At 35.7% G+C, this 18,028-nt stretch overlaps 1 protein-coding gene across 2 annotated transcripts in view; it reads right to left on the bottom strand.

The window, feature by feature from the left end:
• Window positions 1-17,271, bottom strand: part of ap3b1a (adaptor related protein complex 3 subunit beta 1a) — a 67,259-nt gene extending 49,988 nt beyond the window's left edge. For both annotated transcript variants that reach the window (XM_067375051.1, XM_067375049.1), the window contains exons 1-6: window positions 16,966-17,271; window positions 8,538-8,613; window positions 7,528-7,602; window positions 5,044-5,139; window positions 4,493-4,653; window positions 4,339-4,405 (exon numbers count right to left, since the gene is read on the bottom strand). In XM_067375051.1, the coding sequence (XP_067231152.1) occupies window positions 4,339-4,405; window positions 4,493-4,653; window positions 5,044-5,139; window positions 7,528-7,602; window positions 8,538-8,613; window positions 16,966-17,114 (624 nt within the window). In that variant the 5' untranslated portion in view covers window positions 17,115-17,271. The remainder of the gene's footprint in view (window positions 1-4,338; window positions 4,406-4,492; window positions 4,654-5,043; window positions 5,140-7,527; window positions 7,603-8,537; window positions 8,614-16,965) is intronic.
• Between the last annotated feature and the right edge of the window lie 757 nt (window positions 17,272-18,028).

The raw sequence follows: 18,028 nt of genomic DNA, 5'->3' as shown, positions 1-18,028 counted from the left end.
AATATAACCCTCAAAATGGATCTTTACAAAATGTTCATTGTGCAGCATATCAGATCATAAGTATGGTATTTATTTGGATTTTTATTTTAATCTGAATGAGTTTGATAGTAGCTAGGCTGCGGCTAACGGGGCTAAAGCTAACATTACACACTGTTGGAGAGATTTATAAAGAATGAAGTTGTGTTTATGAATTATACAGACTGCAAGTGTTTAAAAATGAAAATAACGAACATGTCTCATGTCCGTGAATACAGTAATAAACGATGGTAACTTTAACCACATTTAACAGTACATTAGCAACATTCTAACGAAACATTTTACAACGAAACATAGAAGACAATTTACAAATATTACTAAATTATTATGATATCATGGATCATGTCAGTTATTATCGCTCCATCTGCCATTTTTCGCTATTGTTCTTGCTTACTTACCTAGTCTGATGATTCAGCTGTGCACATCCAGACGTTAATACTGGCTGCCCTTGTGTAATGCCTTGAACATCAGCTGGCATATGCAAATATTGTGGGCGTACATATTAATGATCCCGACTGTTACATAACAGTCGGTGTTATGTTGAGATTCGCCTGTTCTTCAGATGTCTTTTGCACAAAGCAAATTTAAATAAGGAGGAGGAAACAATGGTGTTTGAGACTCACTGTATGTCATTTCCATGTACAGAACTCTAATTATTTAACTATGCAGAGGTAAATTAAATTTTCAATTCTAAGGCAACTTTAAGCTGTTACGTGTCTTGAAAAAAGTGGTTGCTAAAAAGTAGCTAAATGGGACTACGGAAGCTGTTTGTGACATTAAACGTCATCACGCCGAACAGGTAAGCTCAGTCCGCTTTTACACTTATAATTGTGCTCTTATAAACTATTCTGACTCAAACTATCTGGGAAAATGTTTTTATATAGAAGCTGAAAGAGTTTTCGAAAGCTTAGTGGTGGTGATGTTGAAGTCATGGGACTGGTGTACTTTGTTTATGGGCTACATTTAGCTTTTACTTCTGGCAACTACATTTAGGCTTCAAAATTAATAAAAGTTGAGTTCATCTGTGAAAATTATCTTGATGGACAAAATGTGCAAGTATCATAAACTTTTGTTGATCACAGAGCTTGTTTATTGAGATAATCCAAAAAGCCTATTGGGTTTTTGTCAAGGGAACCCAGCGGAATGCTAACTGCCGATTGGCCTAGAAAGTGATGTCATACCTACAACTCTATTTAAGGGTCTCACAAAAGGCGTACGTAATGGTCCGGTATTTTGGTACCATTCACAACTTCAGACAATCGAAACGGAAATAATTGCATACTGTACTGTACCTCACTGCTCAGTGGAAACGAGCCATAACACTTGTTCCTCATGCAACTTCGTTCCTCATTTCTGATTTGGTGACTTCAAATTGGGCCAAAAACTGGTGTCACCACTTCTGACTGCTTCTACTAAAGTAACAGTTGTTAAAACATGACAGTCAATAATCTTATAACAATTTGAATTTAATTTAAGTCCTTGTTTACTTGTTGTATTTTTGGTCTACCTTTCTATTTACTGTTCATCTTTAGCTATCTTCTCCCTATCTTTCTGTTCCCATATTACCCAACAAGATCTCCAAGGTAAACTCCATCCACCATCAACAAAGCTCCTACTTACACACACCTCATCAACAAACCTGTGCTATCTCTGCTGCTTGACAAGACCTTAATGGAAAAATCACACTAAGCAAATGGTTCCTCTAATAACAATAAATTTCCTGTAAAATTATGAAGGGTACAGGACGTTTCCCTGGATCCATTTTGTCATGAATTCTAATTAAGGCCGGGCGTACTGACGGGAGAGGAAACGGGGAATGCTGGGTCATCAGCGAGCGAGGAGAGATAGAGAGAGAGACGCTGGAACGACGCCGCTGTGATTGATGCTGTGCTTGCCGGTCAGACTGAAGATACACATATTTCTTGAACAAGAACACAAATCCCAGTGAGCTTCCTGTACACACTTGCGAACCAGCACACAGTGGAAGCTCATAGACATGTCTATTACTGTGTGACACAATAAACATTTACCAGTGCATATACGAGAAGCTCTACAGGTGAAATACGGCTCTGCACTAAAAGCCTATGAGGCTAAAAAACCTGACAACATGAGCTGAAACCCCACATCATGAGCAGACGTAATTCAGAACTGAAGCCGACAGCAAAAAGCAAGTCCAGCGGACATGTTTTATGATAATGCACCGTTGAGACTTTGTCCAAGTACCTGGTGGGGATATTCTGAGTACAGAAAGTGTTTATTTTACTGCAAGTAGTGTTTCAAATGGAGAGAAGATTAGAGATAGGGACTTGAGATAGGAAGGAATGTGGTGGTGTTGCACCATCTGGTGGTTGTGTGCTGTAAATGAAAGTTGTAAATCAATGCATTAAGCACTGAGCTTGATTAGTTTAATTCAATACAGCTCATTAGTATAACACCCCTTAAAATACACATTGTGCAGCTTCACTCGGATATACATCATAATAGGGAAGAAAAGACTATGGCAACTTCAGTTTCATGCCGACTTTAATGAGAATGGATAGACTACAGTTAAAATGATCTGCTTCATTATTCGACAAAATTATAATATACACTGAGATTAATTATTTTCATCACTATGGGAATTAAATCACAATCCAAACACTACAAATTCCTCTAAATGCACTTTATGTCTTTCTTTTGGGACAGTAGCATGTTATATAAAGGCTCATCAAAAGTGGAACAAAAATAGAAACATCTTAAGTTAGTCATTATTTAATTAGTAATTAATTCATTTAAAATAAATAATAAATAATGTTTAGTGCAATATACAAGTCATTCCATGAAACCAGTACGATTTGAGTCCCTCTGACCTTTTTCACTGTATTTTATCTGTTGGGTCACCAAAATATATTTTTAAAAGCTTTTTGTATTAATTGAAATGTCTCCTTTAATAATGTTTAAAAACATGACAAACATTTTATCTTCATATTAGAAATTATTTAGTTTTTATCATTGACACCACCTATTTTGTCACGTCCCTCAAGGCCTTCTATGAAAGTGTACTTAGGATATGAATAATAAAATTAGAAAAAAGTCCATTCATTTTGCAATTCCCATAAATATCCATCTGTGCTTTTTTGCTGGTAATGTTTTTTTTTTCTAAGTAAATTCATGATTATTCATTAAAATCACATTATTTATTTCCGTACCTCAGTAACCCCTCAACCCCGTTACACAAACCATAATGAACTGATACTTATGTGAGATCTTTAATAGGAAGTGACATCATAGAAGTTTTCTGAACAACATTATGAGCAAACACAGGCAAGTTAGCACCTTCTTTAATAATTATAACTACATTATATTGCGAAATTGTGTTTGTCAAGCTTAACGACTCAACCCCGTTACATCAATTAAAGATAGAAAACTATTACTTGGGAAAATTATCTTTGTTATTTTAACATTATTCATGATTTCTTAATATCATGCATATTGAGCAGTGGCCAATTTGGGCAAAAGAAATCACAACCCTGTCACACTCAAGCCCATCACACCTACATTTTTATTATTATTATTTTGTTAAATTTCTGAAAAAGTAATTTAAAGTTAGTTGAATTCTGTCTGAAATGTTCAGAACAATCATAAGAATACTGATTTTAGTTAAAATTCTGAAGTTAAGCCTTCGATGAGGTTGCTGTCACAAAAAATGCCCATTTCAGGCTTTAGTATAGCAAACGTGTGAGATTTTATGTAACTTTTATTTTTGCAATTACTAAATTAGTGTGAGGGACATCGGATTAATAGGAAAATGTTTATTTTATCACAAACACATTTTATAATAATATTCAGACAGCTCTCATAGTGTCCATAACTTAAAATAATGATCAATAATAATAGGGATTTGATGCCTGAGATGGGAAAATGTGTTTTTCTGGAAGTTAAATATGTCATTAATGTTGTGAGGTGTTCAGAAAAATAATACATTTTGGCAAAAAATCTAAAAATGTGTAAGTCGTACCAGTTTCGTGGAATGACTCATATGCAAAAAATATATATATAAAATATATTATATATTATATTATATATATAAAAACCAGCTCATGCAGGAAAAACCATTCATAAAAGAAACATGTATTTTCTTTCCCATTTTAAATGCAAAACAGACCATTTAATTCTATTAAATCTCAATTATGTGTAGGGCAATTAATAACAAGCTAAATTTAGATGTATTTTTAGATAATTTAATGATAGTAACAGCTCTAGAATAGAAAAACTGGTAATTGTCTGTGTCTGTGTGTGTATGTGTGTGTGTAGATATTTTACCGTGCTTTTGTCTTTCAGGAGTTTCTCAATCACTTCAATCAGATGTTCTTTCTGATCAGGGTCCAGACTGGAAGAAAAAAAGCAGAGACCTCTGTAAAACAACCTTATTCATTAACATTCAGTGAGTACCTCTGTATGAAAGCATATATATTACCTGTAGAGTTTCTGAATGGCATGAGCGGCGGTTTTCCGGACATAAGGTGAAAGGTCGGTGGATGCTTCTTTGATGGCCAGCATCATGATGGGGACGATGATGGGAACTCTGATACTGGACAGGACTCTGAGAGCACTCGCTCTGATCAGCTGATTAGGATCCTACACACACACACACACACACACACACAAAAATGAAGAAAATGTGTTAAATTAGTGCTGATCTAAAATACAGGCAAGACTGTCATTCTATGCAAAAAGGGGCGGGGTGTAATGGGAGGAGACTAGGGGACCTATAATAATGGGACCAAAATTTTGTTATCACTATAAAATAATAATAATAATAATACTAATAATAATAAATCATTATTATAACTTATATATATAAAAACTACTAAAAAACGAAATAGTACTATTGTAATGTTTCACTAACAAAAAAAAATTATTTTACATAACTGTAAAATTACTATACTAAATTTACGGCTGTCTTAATTTTCAAATGTTAAATCACTAAAATGTTGAATCATGGGATAAGAAAGGGGTGGGACTTACCTTGAGGGCCCTCTGGAAGGTGCTGATTGACAGGAGGGCGAGATCCTGCTGTTCCTCTGCATACCGGACGAGGTACACATACACCAGCTTCTTCAGCTAAAACATACACACACAAATACACAAAATATTAAAAACAGTCCAGTTATTCTGGGTTCATTTGCTTTAGTTTGTTCTAGTTTCCTACTCACAAAACTTTAAGTAGCAGATAAACAAGCATCATCCAATACCAAACTCATTTTTCATCTTAACACAGAGTCTATCATGAAACAGTTTTGTGCTCAAAGGTGAAGGGTCAAAGGTCAGCCCTCCGTATAATTGCGTCCAGCTCTCGAGGTGACGAGAGGTCATTAGCGATCAGGGAGTCACAGTGATGCATTCCATCATCATCATCAAAGCGATTACCAGCCAAATGGAAAAACATCACTCACTTCATAAAGAGAGACATTACCCATCTGCCCCTCTGGTTAATCACATTTACATACAGCGGCCTGCTGATCAGGGATTGGAGCATCCGTGCGCATGTTAATTAGACAGCAGCTAAATGAACCGCTGGCATTTATGAAGCAGAATTATACGAGGAACAGAGGGTTTGCTTTTTCATGCAAGATTGTTGTTGCTGGGTCATTTAAAATTGGGATGCAAGGAACACAAAGAAAAGCACTATTCTGATTTGTTTGTCAAATCTTGAATAAATCCTAAGAAGTCTATGGATTAAACCAGAGGTTTTCAAACTGAAGACGCAAGGAGGTGCCAGGGGATTCATCGGAGAGAAAAAGAGAGAAAAAGTAAAAAAAAAAAAATTAAAAAAAAAGTAAATTAAAAATTATACATTAAATTAAATATAGTAATAAAGATAAATACAAATGATACAATAAAATAATACAAGCAAAAAAATAAATAAAATCAGTTCAAGTCAAATCAAGTATTTTTTAATTCTACTTCAAATGAATTAAATATAAAATAAAATCAATTAAAATAAATAATTTAATAAGTAATTAATATTTAATATGTAATAATTTAATAATAATATTTATATTGAAGTATTGAAGTATAATAATTATATTTTTTAATTATTATTTAATTCTACTTCAAAATAAATTAAATATAAAATAAAACATATTAAATAATTATTTTAGTTTTTATTTTATATTTAATTTATTTATATTTAACTGAATACTTCAAATTGTTACATATTAAATAATTATTTTAGTTAACAATTTGAAGTATTCAGTTAAATATAAATAAATTAAATTAAATAAACTGAATACTTCTAAAATATAAATTATTATTAAATTACTACATACTAAATAATTACTTATTTTAGTTTTTATTTTATATTTAATTTATTTTGAATATAAGTAGAATTAAAAATTACTAATTATTATACTTCAATACTTAAATATAAATATAATTATTATTAAATAACATTAAATAATAATTACTAATTAAATTATTTTTTAAGTAATTACTTTTAAAATTATATTTTTGAAGTATTATTTCATTCTACTTCAAAATAAACTAAATATAAAATAAATCATTAAATATAAAAAAAAGGCCTCAACCTAACAACAAGTAATATACCGCATTATTTTCCAAAATATATTTTATACACATTTATAGTACTGTAAAGGGATCCTCATATTTGGGGGTTATGAAATCACATAGTTTGAAACATTACATTATAACTGAACTATTTCTTCAAAGAAAAAGGGCAATTAAAAATATTTTAATGTCATAACTTATATAAAAAGTGTAATATCAATAATGAACATTTTACTGAAATTCATTTAATTCACTCCTATAGGGTGTTCTGTTAAGATTGTCTGTTAGAAACAGTAACTAAAGAGGGGTGGAGCTTATTAAAGGGTCAGGTGTGTGTGTGTGTGTGTGTGTGTGTGTGTGTGTGTGTGTGTGTGTGTGTGTGTGTGTGTGTGTGTGTGTGTGTGTGTGTGTGTGTGTGTGTGTGTGTGTGTGTAACCCAGCAGTGAGTGGATCAATGGTTTCAGCTATAACACCTGTGGTCTTGTCTCAAAAGTGTGTGTTTGTGTATGTGTGTGTGGATCAATGCCAGAGTCCCCGTGTCTCTGAGCTCCAGAGGGCGGCAGCTTTAGGCAAACAGCTGCCCAGCGCGGAGCGTCAGACATGTGGGAGACAGAGAGAACGTGACTGGGCCACTAGACCACCAATTACACACCAGCCCCTCAGAACACCAGCAGTCCTCTTCAGCCTGGACATTTTTCCCAACCATCTCTCATGTCTTTCCATCATCCTGTCCAAACATTCTTCTTTCCATCTAAACACTCATTCTTCATACACAAGGCCTTCCGTGTCAGATGCCTGATCAAAAATAACCCCCTGTCCACAGGGGTCCTCACAGCTGTAAAATGATTTTCACTCTCAAATCAAACCAGAGAAAAAAAAAAACGAGCAAAACTTATTTTGCACGTGGTGTGAGTGTTTGTGCAGTTGAGCATCTTTTCTTACCTCAATATTTTTACTTGCGACATTCTTCACTACTGCTGGAAAAAGTTCGGATGCATTCTTTCCCTTGGAAATCAACTGATAGAGAGATGAAAATGAAGAATGAAGCATCACACTGATGTTTTTATGGCTTTTATGAGTGTAGTCTTTCTTAATATGATCTTAAAGGAACACTCCACTTTTTTTGAAAATAGGCTAATTTTCCAACTCCCCTAGAGTTAAACAGTAGAGTTTTACCGTTTTCGAATCCATTCAGCCGATCTCCGGTTCTGGCGGTACCACTTTTAGCATAGCTTAGCATAGTTCATTGAATTTGATTAGACCGTTAGCATTGCGCTTAAAAATGACCAAAGAGTTTTGATATTTTTCCTATTTAAAACTTGACTCTTCTGTAGTTACATCGTGTACATCGACGGAAAATAAAAAGTTGTGATTTTCTAGGCTGATATGGCTAGGAACTATACTCTCATTCAGACGTAATAATCAAGGAACTTTGCTGCCGTTCCATGGCTTCAGCAGTGCAATGATATTACGCAGCGCCTGTGATCCCCTGCTTGCACAGGGAACGTGCCTTGCAACCATGGAGACGTTTGTGAGAGACGCTGCGTAATATCATTGCGCCTGCTGCACTAATGGTTCGGCAGCAAAGTTCCTTGATTATTACGCCTGAATGAGAGTATAGTTCCTAGCCATATCAGCCTAGAAAATCGCAACTTTTCATTTTCCGCCGGTCTTAGTACATGATGTAACTACAGAAGAGTCAAGTTTTAAATAGGAAAAATATCAAAACTCTTTGGTCATTTTTAAGCGCAATGCTAACGGTCTAATCAGATTCAATGAACTATGCTAAGCTATGCTAAAAGTGGTACCGCCAGAACCGGAGATCGGCTGAATGGATTCGAAAACGGTAAAACTCAACTGTCTAACTCTAGGGGAGCAGGAAAATGAGCCTATTTTCAAAAAAAGTGGAGTGTTCCTTTAATACGAGATGCCTGTCTCTCAGTATGACGTACCCCGACTATCCTCTTCATAGCCTCCAGCTTCAGAGACTCTTTGTTGCTTTCCAGCATCTCCTTCAGATCTTCATTCCTGCAGAGAAACATGATTCAGTGTTATAGCAGCTCACTTTTAAACACACACGAAAAACCATTTGCGTTACTGACATTTAACATACCATGATAACTATATAGTTTTACTGATGAAATGAGAGTTGTTCAGTTCAAATAAATGTCAATGAATGCATTTATGTAGTCAACAGATTCAGAATTTTTATTCGGTAAAAAAAAAAAAAGGACAAATTATTTATATTAAAAACCCACGTGATCTCATTCCTAAATGATAGTGATTCGGCTGTGTCAATTAATCCTTTTACTAAATCACACCGGAACATTCAAATCTGCGTTGGTGCAGCCGCTGAGCTGAGAGAGAGCAGTTAGTGTACAGTATGTGTACAGTATGTGTGTGTGAAACTGCTTCTTTTCAAACAGAGTTTGGTTATTTCTGCATTACAAATATTCATCTAATTACATTAGTACTAGGATAAAAGATTATAGTTGAGATATAAACACTGATGTGATGTCATTGTCTACAGTAGTTGTCAAAACAGAGCAAATCTAAATCACCTTTTTCCACTAGTAACTTGGCGCTTCAAATAACAATTGTATCGATCACATCGTTACGCCACCAGGTGGCGACAAGTGACTTAAAAATACATGTAATTGAATCATTCATTCAAGAGATATTTTCATTCATCCAGTACTGAAACAAGTGAAGTATTTATGAGTGAGTCATTGAATCATTCATTTAAAATAATTCGCTTTTGAGGTGTTAACCCCGCACTGCGGTGCCAAACTTGTGCAGTGTGAAACGATGCGGTGTTATAAAGTTACAGCTAGACGCTTAGCAACCGACAACAATTGCGTGCCTCATATTCACATGCTTTGGACAGTCACGGAAACACTGCACGTTGTATGTAAACAATAAATTCAGCGTTTGAGAGGTAAAATGTCAAATGCTGACAGAAAACACGACAATTTGAGTGATGAAGAGACCGAAATGTCCATTCATTCAGTATAAACTCGATCGTACAGTCGACAATACGAGGACGCGCAATGCTAGAGCTATGTAAACAGGTTGCGTGCTGCATTTAACCAATCAATGACACGGACACTGCAAATATGCAAATAAGAACATTAACCCGGGGTTTAGGAATGTGTAACGTCAGCTTATGAATACCCAGGATTAATTGTTAACCCCAGGTAAATTATGAGGTGTTTAGAATGACCCAGGGTTAACTATTTAGAGTGTGACAGGCCCTAATTTAATCAGAATCATGCAGCTCTACCGTGAACATACAAAAGTTTTGTTAAATGACTGAAATATGAACTTAAAATCAAATAACTTTATTAGTAATTCAAGTAAATAAATACTTTAGGTCAAAGGGATTTTGCTGATAAAAACGTTTAGAAATTCCTGGACACTAAAAACACAATTGATTTCCATTCAAGCAGATTCATGACAGTCAGACACATTAGATTAGTCCTTGTGGATTCTGGTCATTCCTCTGTCTGTACAGCTCTGTCGTTTATATAGACGCCATGTGAGAGGCACGTTCTACAGACAATTTGCTATCATGTTACAAATGGCCATTATTTAAGCAAAAGGAACTGGATTAAAGAGGTTCATACCATCATGTGAGTGTATGAATGAAAGACCGAATAAGACGACAAGCTGATAAATTGATAGATATATTTCGACGAAGAAAATAGGAAGGAAGGAAAGCACTGAAAACCACTAGATCTCTGTCTAATTTTTCCATCTCAGAAACAAAATCCTTGTTTCAAAGTGATTTAATCTAGCTGGGCATGAAAATCATGACTTTTATTCTTGAGCAATTCTCATACCCGCTGTTTGGTTTCTCCCCATTACCACTGCTGTGGTTGTAGGTGAGAGCCTGTTCCTCCAAGCTGAAGTCTGATTTCAGAGTAAGCTGAAGGTTTTCGGCAGAGACGAGAGCGGTCCGCAGAGCTCCAGCGGCCTCCAAGCGCAAGCTACCCAATCCTCCGTTCATCTTACACTTGTACAGAATTACTAAAACCACAAACCACAGCAGTAGAGAAGGTCAAGATGATTAAAAAAAATTGGATGTGTTGGAAGAGCCATTCATCTGTCAAACACAAGAGCTTCCTCAGGCCTTGCTCATCTTTGTAAATCCATGTAGAAACCATCCAAACAGGATTATGAGATGGTCTTCTGGATTGATTTGGAGAAATGGACAAGGTCTCAGAAGCAAAATCCAAGAGAGAGTCTGACAGGATGAAAGCCAACGTCTGCTGGTTCCTTTCTCTTCGCCGATGCCGTCAAGAAGACCAGAGAGGGACAAGATAGCACTATCCTCCAGTCTGACTCAATCATCTGGATAATGGCCACGTGCAGCAGTCACACAACCATCCAGTGTGACCATCACACATCAATTAAGTCCATGAGCGCTGAGAGACCAGCGAGGTTACAATGGTTCACCCTTATCATAGAGTGAAGCCTGAATTCCCTCCATTTCCATCGCAGTTCTCCTGATATATGGTCAGTTTCCAAAGATGTGTCTTGCTTTTGGTTCACCATTAGAGTATGATAAAGCCTCAGGTCTCCATTTCTGGTTGAGAGATCCAAAGTTTGCGTCCTTTTGAGTGCCAGTTGTGAATTGTAGCCAAACTAGGAAGAGGGTAAAATGGGGGAAAAAAAAGTCCAGCAAGGTCAAAACAACAAGGATGGAGAGTGTTCCTGATGTCTGAAACTATCAGGAATGCTCAACCTCAGAAAATCCAGAGCTTGCGAGTTGAGTCCCTTTGAGTGCCAGTTGTGAATTGTAGCCAAACTGAGAAGTGGGTAAAATGGAAAGGAAGTCCAGCGAGGTCAAAACAGAAAGGTTGGAGAGCCGACTCCAGTTGAGGTATTTCTTTGTGGCAGTGGTCACCTCCCTTCAGAGGAAGTATAGAGGCTCTTATCTTCAACCCGAGACTTTCATCACCTACACAGAATTGCGTTCTTTGATTGATTTTGTCGTTCATGGCAAGTCTGCTTATCCTGATAAAGTGAAACTTCCTCTGCCAAGCAAGGCAGCAACATATAGCTAACAAGTCTAAAACAAAAGTCAAACCAAAATAGTGAACTGGAGGCATGAACTGGAAGAATATTTTACACACATGGCCCGGCAAATGTGTTTTAGGCTGCGAAGACCATATTCAACTGGTTGAAAACACTGGATTGAAACTGTCAGATCTAAATCATCATCTTTAACACAAGTAGTAAATATTCTGAGTGATTTTTGTCATTATTTACCTTCATGACGATGCAAACCTGTGTGCCGTTTATACCGGTGATAGTGAACACAGGATTAGTTCACCCAAAAATGTAATTTCTGTCATTAATTACTCGCCCATATGTCGTTCCACACCCGTAACGCCTTCGTTCATCTTCGGAACACAAATTAAAATATTTTTGATGAAATCAGAGAGGATTTTTATCTCCCATAGAAAGTAACAAAATTGCCACATTAAAGGCCCAGAGTAGTAGTAAAGACATTGTTAAAACAGTCCATGTGACTACAGTGGTTCAATTATAATGTTATGAAGTGACGAGAATACTTTTTGTGTGCAAAAACAACAAAAATAATGACTTTATTCAATCATTTTTCCTCTTCCCTGTCAGTCTCCTACGCAGTTGACGCAGTGCAGAGCGTCTGTGTTTACATCCGTTCGCCAACCCTGTATTGGCCGGCTCCTACGTCAGGATCACACGCATGTGTCGTGGAGCTCATGTGAACAGCGCCAGCCAACACTGAGCCGGCGTTCAGACGTAAACACGGAAACTCTGCACAGTGTACGTTATGTCAACTGCATCAAAAATTATCAAAAACATCTTGGTACAAGGTTTTCACACTGACAGTTGTCACTGTAAGAGAGTTAGCAACTCTGTTTGTCCGAGTTAGCAACAGTAACTAAGGGGGGGGCGGGGCTTACCAATAGGTCAATTCCTGACATGTGCCAATCGTGTGTTTGGAGAAAAGTAACATCAGGTTCCGTTTTATGGCAGGTCGACAAGTGCATCTCTACTGGAGTGGAAGATTGTACGTGAATAATAAACTTTGGTTTATTAATCTCATTGTATGGACTAATTTTATGATGCTTTTTGTCAATTTTGGATCAGAGATCACAATTAATCATATGGAAAAGACCTGTAGATATCTAGAATATCACAATTTAAATTTAAAGGTGCTGTAGAACATCTTTTTAAAAGATGTAATATAAGTCTAAGGTGTCCCCTGAATGCGTATGTGAAGTTTCAGCTCAAAATACCCCTTAGATTTTTTTTAAATTAAATTTTTGACTGCCTATTTTGAGGCATCATTAAATATGACCTGATTTAGGCTGCGGCCCCTTTAAATGCTCATGCTCCCCGCCCACGGAGCTCGCGCTTGCCTTGAACAGCATAAACAAAGTTCACACAGCTAATATAACCCTCAAAATTGTTCTTTACAAAGTGTTCGTCATGCAGCATGTCTAATCGCGTAAGTATGGTATTTATTTGGATGTTTACATTTGATTCTGAATGAGTTCTCCGTGACTAAAGCTAACATTACACACTGTTGGAGAGATTTATAAAGAATGAAGTTGTGTTTATGAATTATACAGACTGCAAGTGTTCAAAAAATGAAAATAACGACAGTCTTGTCTCTGTGAATACAGTAAGAAACGATGGTAACTTAAACCACATTTAACAGTACATTAGCAACATGCTAACGAAACATTTAGAAAGACAATTTACAAATATCACTAAAAATATCATGATATCATGGATCATGTCAGTTATTATTGCTCCATCTGCCATTTTTCGCTATTGTTCTTGCTTGCTTACTTAGTCTGATGGTTCAGCTGTGCACATCCAGACGTTCTGCCCTTGTCTAATGCTTGAACATGAGCTGGCATATGCAAATATTGGGGGCGTACATATTAATGATCCCGACTGTTACGTAACAGTCGGTGTTATGTTGAGATTCGCCTGTTCTTCGGAGGTCTTTTAAACAAGTGAGATTTATATAAGGAGGAGGAAACAATGGTGTTTGAGACTCACTGTATGTCATTTCCATGTACTAAACTTATTTAACTATGCCAAGATAAATTCAATTTTTAATTCTAGGGTACCTTTAATATGTCTAACATTAAGTACCAGAGAAGAAAATAAGTCATACGGGTTTGGAATTATGACACTTTTCTTTTTTTTGGGGGGGTGAACTGTGCCTTTAAGTGTGTGTTCTCAGTGTTGTTATCCCTGTGTCTCATTCTTCAGGCTTCTCTCTCAGTCCTCATGACTTCAGCCTTCTGCTTGCAGTCATGTGAGAGAGCCAATTCAGTTAGGCCTAAATAACATTAAGAATCCTTCCGTTATTACCCTCAACATACCAATAATAACGCACACACAAACCATCCTACCATCAGCTACAACAGAAAACCATGATCTTCAATTCAGGAAGCAGAGAAGAGCTAATATTAGAAAGCAAACAATACCACACACGCAAACCTCTTAACAACATAAAGAAATCCATACAATGTCGTAACAGTGAATAAATAAAGACTAACCAGCAATGTCTTTTTGCAGCATAATATAAGAAAAAAATGGCTTGTTACTGAAGCTTCTAGTGTCATTGCTGCATACTATAAGCACATACTGTGGTAAGTTTATTTAGGTACATGCTATCTTAAACTGTTGTCTTAGACTTTATGCTATTTATGATACCAAATCATACTGCAGCATAAATGACACAATTCTCATAAGTCCCATCAGATTAAACAATTAACAGGCTCATTAATGCAGGAAACAGTATCAGACTTCCTGTCTAAGAAGGGAAATTTGTCATTCAGTACAGTATTGTTGGAACAGATTCCTTAAAGCTAAATGGAGTTAAGATCCCATGGGAAGAAGACATGAGGGTTTGACGTCAGCCCTGTCTATGGCCTTCACAAAGAGGCTGGAGAAGACAAACACTGAGACAGTCTGGACAAATAGCAAAAACTATACAGTATGCAGATCAAGATCCAGACAGCACAATGAAACAATAGAAACAATGTTATTTAGTGACCCAGGCCTAGTTTCGCCAAAGCCACTTGAAGGCAAGACTGTAAGGTTAGCAAAAAAAAGCCTGCTAACACTGTGGTATGCAGGGAAAGAACCCATGTCAATGGAAGAGAGGTGTCACTTTGCTGAATAAACTGTTTTTGTGTGAAAACAGCATATCATTTAATGATTCGACAGCCCATCGGCTAATCTTCAACATCTCTGCTCTTAAACATTAGTTTTGAATTGATCTATTTTTAGAGTTTACACCAAAAAAATGCTGTTTTATAAGAGAAGTCACTGACAATTGCGCAACAGCCAGGAATGATTCAGTTTACAGAACTTCTCATTCGCATCCATAAACAGTGATTGGCTGTTGCAAAAACTCTGAACGAAATTCAATGACATCAAGCCTGAAATGTGATTGGTTATCAAGGCACACATGATCCAAGTTAGCCCTTTTCGCTTTCTCCAATGGTAGAGCCACTACTAGCTTGATGTAATATCTGCACCAGAAGGTCAGTAATGCTCTGATATTACAGGCATACTGCCCCCTGCTGGAGGAGGGCTGCAACAACCAACTGCATGAGTTTGCAAGATAAACAAGGCTTAAATTTATGCTGACCCACCAGAAAATTTTTTTGTGCAGTTTTTTTTTTTACAATTATTAGAAATTATATTATACATATACATATATACATACATACATAATATTATATATTATATATATATATATATATATTAATATATATATATATATATATATATATATATATATATATATATATATATATATATATATATATATATATATATATATATATATATATATATATATATATATATATTATATATATTATATATTATATATTATATATATATATATTATATATTATATATTATATATTATATATATATATATATATATATAACACATTTTATATATATATTTCTATCGAGAGAGAGAGAGAGAGATTTCAAAACACTGCTTCATGAAGCTTTGGAGCGTTATGAATCTTGTGTGTGGAATCAGCTGTTCGGAGCGCCAACGTCACATGATTTCAGCAGTTTGGCGGTTTGACACGCGATCCCAATCATGATTCGACACAAAAGAATAATAACGCTCCGAAGCTTCCTGAAGCAGTGTTTTGAATCTGCCATCACTATATGTATCTAAGTCGTTATTTTGTTTTTTTGGCACACCAAAAATATTCTTGTCGCTTTATAATATTAATATTAAACCACTGTACTCACATGAACTGATTTAAATATGTTTTTAGTACATTAATGGATCTTGAGAGAGGAAATGTCATTGCTGGTGATGCAGGCCTCACTGAGCCATCGGATTTCAACAAAAATATCTTAATTTGTGTTCCGAAGATTAACGAGGGTATTACGGGTGTGAAACGGCATGAGGGTGAGTAATAAATGACAGAATTTTCATTTTTGGGGAAACTAAGCTAGTAGTTTTAGCTGTGGTATCGAAATTGAAATAGAGGATTGTGAATTTTCACTAGTCTCTAAAATACTGGTGTCAGAACTGCCTATTTTCATTTCATGGCTGATAAAATTTTCTTAAGTCACATGGCAGGTGTGGCAAAAAGTTTTAGGCCCTGTGTGTGTGTGTATTTTTATATAATATATATATATATATATAGACCATTTTTCATTAGGCTCCAGTATTTCACTTTAATGGCAATGAAAAGGCAATTAGTGATTGAAATGCTTCATTTTCAAAAATGTCACAGATAAAAGTAAAATTAAAAACATAAAAAATTTAAAATGCTCATTTAAAAGAAAAAAGTCATGTGAACTTAGTGGGACACAACAACCTACTGACCTGAAAAGGCAAATGACAGATCTGTCAAACTCACACTGGCCTTCAGTGATAACTGTGAGGCTGGCTAATCTACTCTCCATGCAAACATTACAGAGGCAGTTGATCTTACAAAGGAATTAGTATAATAATAATTCTGAACTATTATATCAATCCACAATGTTTAAAAACAATAAATAGCTGTTAAGGGCGCGTGTCCCTCTCCAATTACTCCATACTGGACGAGGCATCACCTGACACCCAACCATGCACAAAAATCATAAAACACACCAAATATTATTCTTCATATGCTATAATAGCTAATAATAATATCTGTTGAAACTAAAGATGACTCCTCAAAAAACACGGTTAAATCAGAGTTGCTATGTTTACTAGTAATTTAACGTTACGCAGCATACTTAAAAACAACATCTTCAGTGCTACTAACTGATTCATGCATGTGTGTATGTGTGTGTGTGTGTGTGTGTGTGTGTGTTCCGGGTCATCTCGTCTCTTACTTCTTGTAGTCGGCGCTGAAGAGGCTGAACGCGGCCCCGCCGCCGCTGATGCTCCCGGGGATGTTGCTGTTCTCTTGCGCCGCGTCCACGCCGGACTCCACCGAGCCCTGATCATTGTACGACACACTGTTGGCGGACATCCCGAGCATTTACCCCGACTTACACTGGTCACTACAGCAGCACGAGCTTATTTACCCTCCGATGAAGCCAGCTGTGTTTTAACAATGTCGCGCTGCTATTTTTCACTGAATGAATCGAAAGACAAAAACTTTTTTCACTCCTGACGTACAACTTTTCCCCTCTTCCACGCAGAGTCGGAAGTGAGCTGGAGTTAAGTCACATGACCGTCACATGACGGCAGCATGACGAAGACCAAACTCGACGTTCTTTAAATGAAATGATCTGACTCCAAAACAATTTTAAAAAATGATTTCAAGCTTTATTGTACTGTTTTGCGTAATTGCACAAGTAAAAAGGCAATTAGCTGATAACATTGTATGATGATGCATAAAGTGGCACCACTGGAATAATAATAATTATGTAGTTTTGAATGAATATAGGCTGTTAGGCTGTTGTTCTTGGTTTATGGCATATATATATATATATATATATATATATATATATATATATATATATATATATATATATATATATATATATATATATGGATCGGTAAGATTTTTTATGTTTTTAAAAGAAGTTTCATCTGCTCACCAAGGCTGCATTTATGTAATTAAAAATACAGTAAAAAACAGTAATATTGTGAAATATTATTACTTTTTTTTTCTTTTTGAATATATTTTATAAAGTAATTTATTCCTGTGATCAAAGCTGAATTTTCAGCATCATTACTCCAATCTTCAGTGTCACATGACCCTTCAGAAATCATTCTAATATGCTGATCTGCTGCTCAAGAAACAATTATTGTGTACAATATTTTTTCAGGATTCTTTGATAAATAGAAAGTTCAAAAGAACAGCATTTATTTGAAATATGATCTTTTGTAACATTATAAATGTCTTTACTGTCACTTTTGAATGATTTAATGCATCCTTGCTGAATA

This window comes from Chanodichthys erythropterus, chromosome 22, assembly GCF_024489055.1.
Source record: "Chanodichthys erythropterus isolate Z2021 chromosome 22, ASM2448905v1, whole genome shotgun sequence".
Lineage (NCBI taxonomy): Eukaryota > Metazoa > Chordata > Actinopteri > Cypriniformes > Xenocyprididae > Chanodichthys > Chanodichthys erythropterus.
This window is presented reverse-complemented; position numbering and strand designations above follow the sequence as displayed.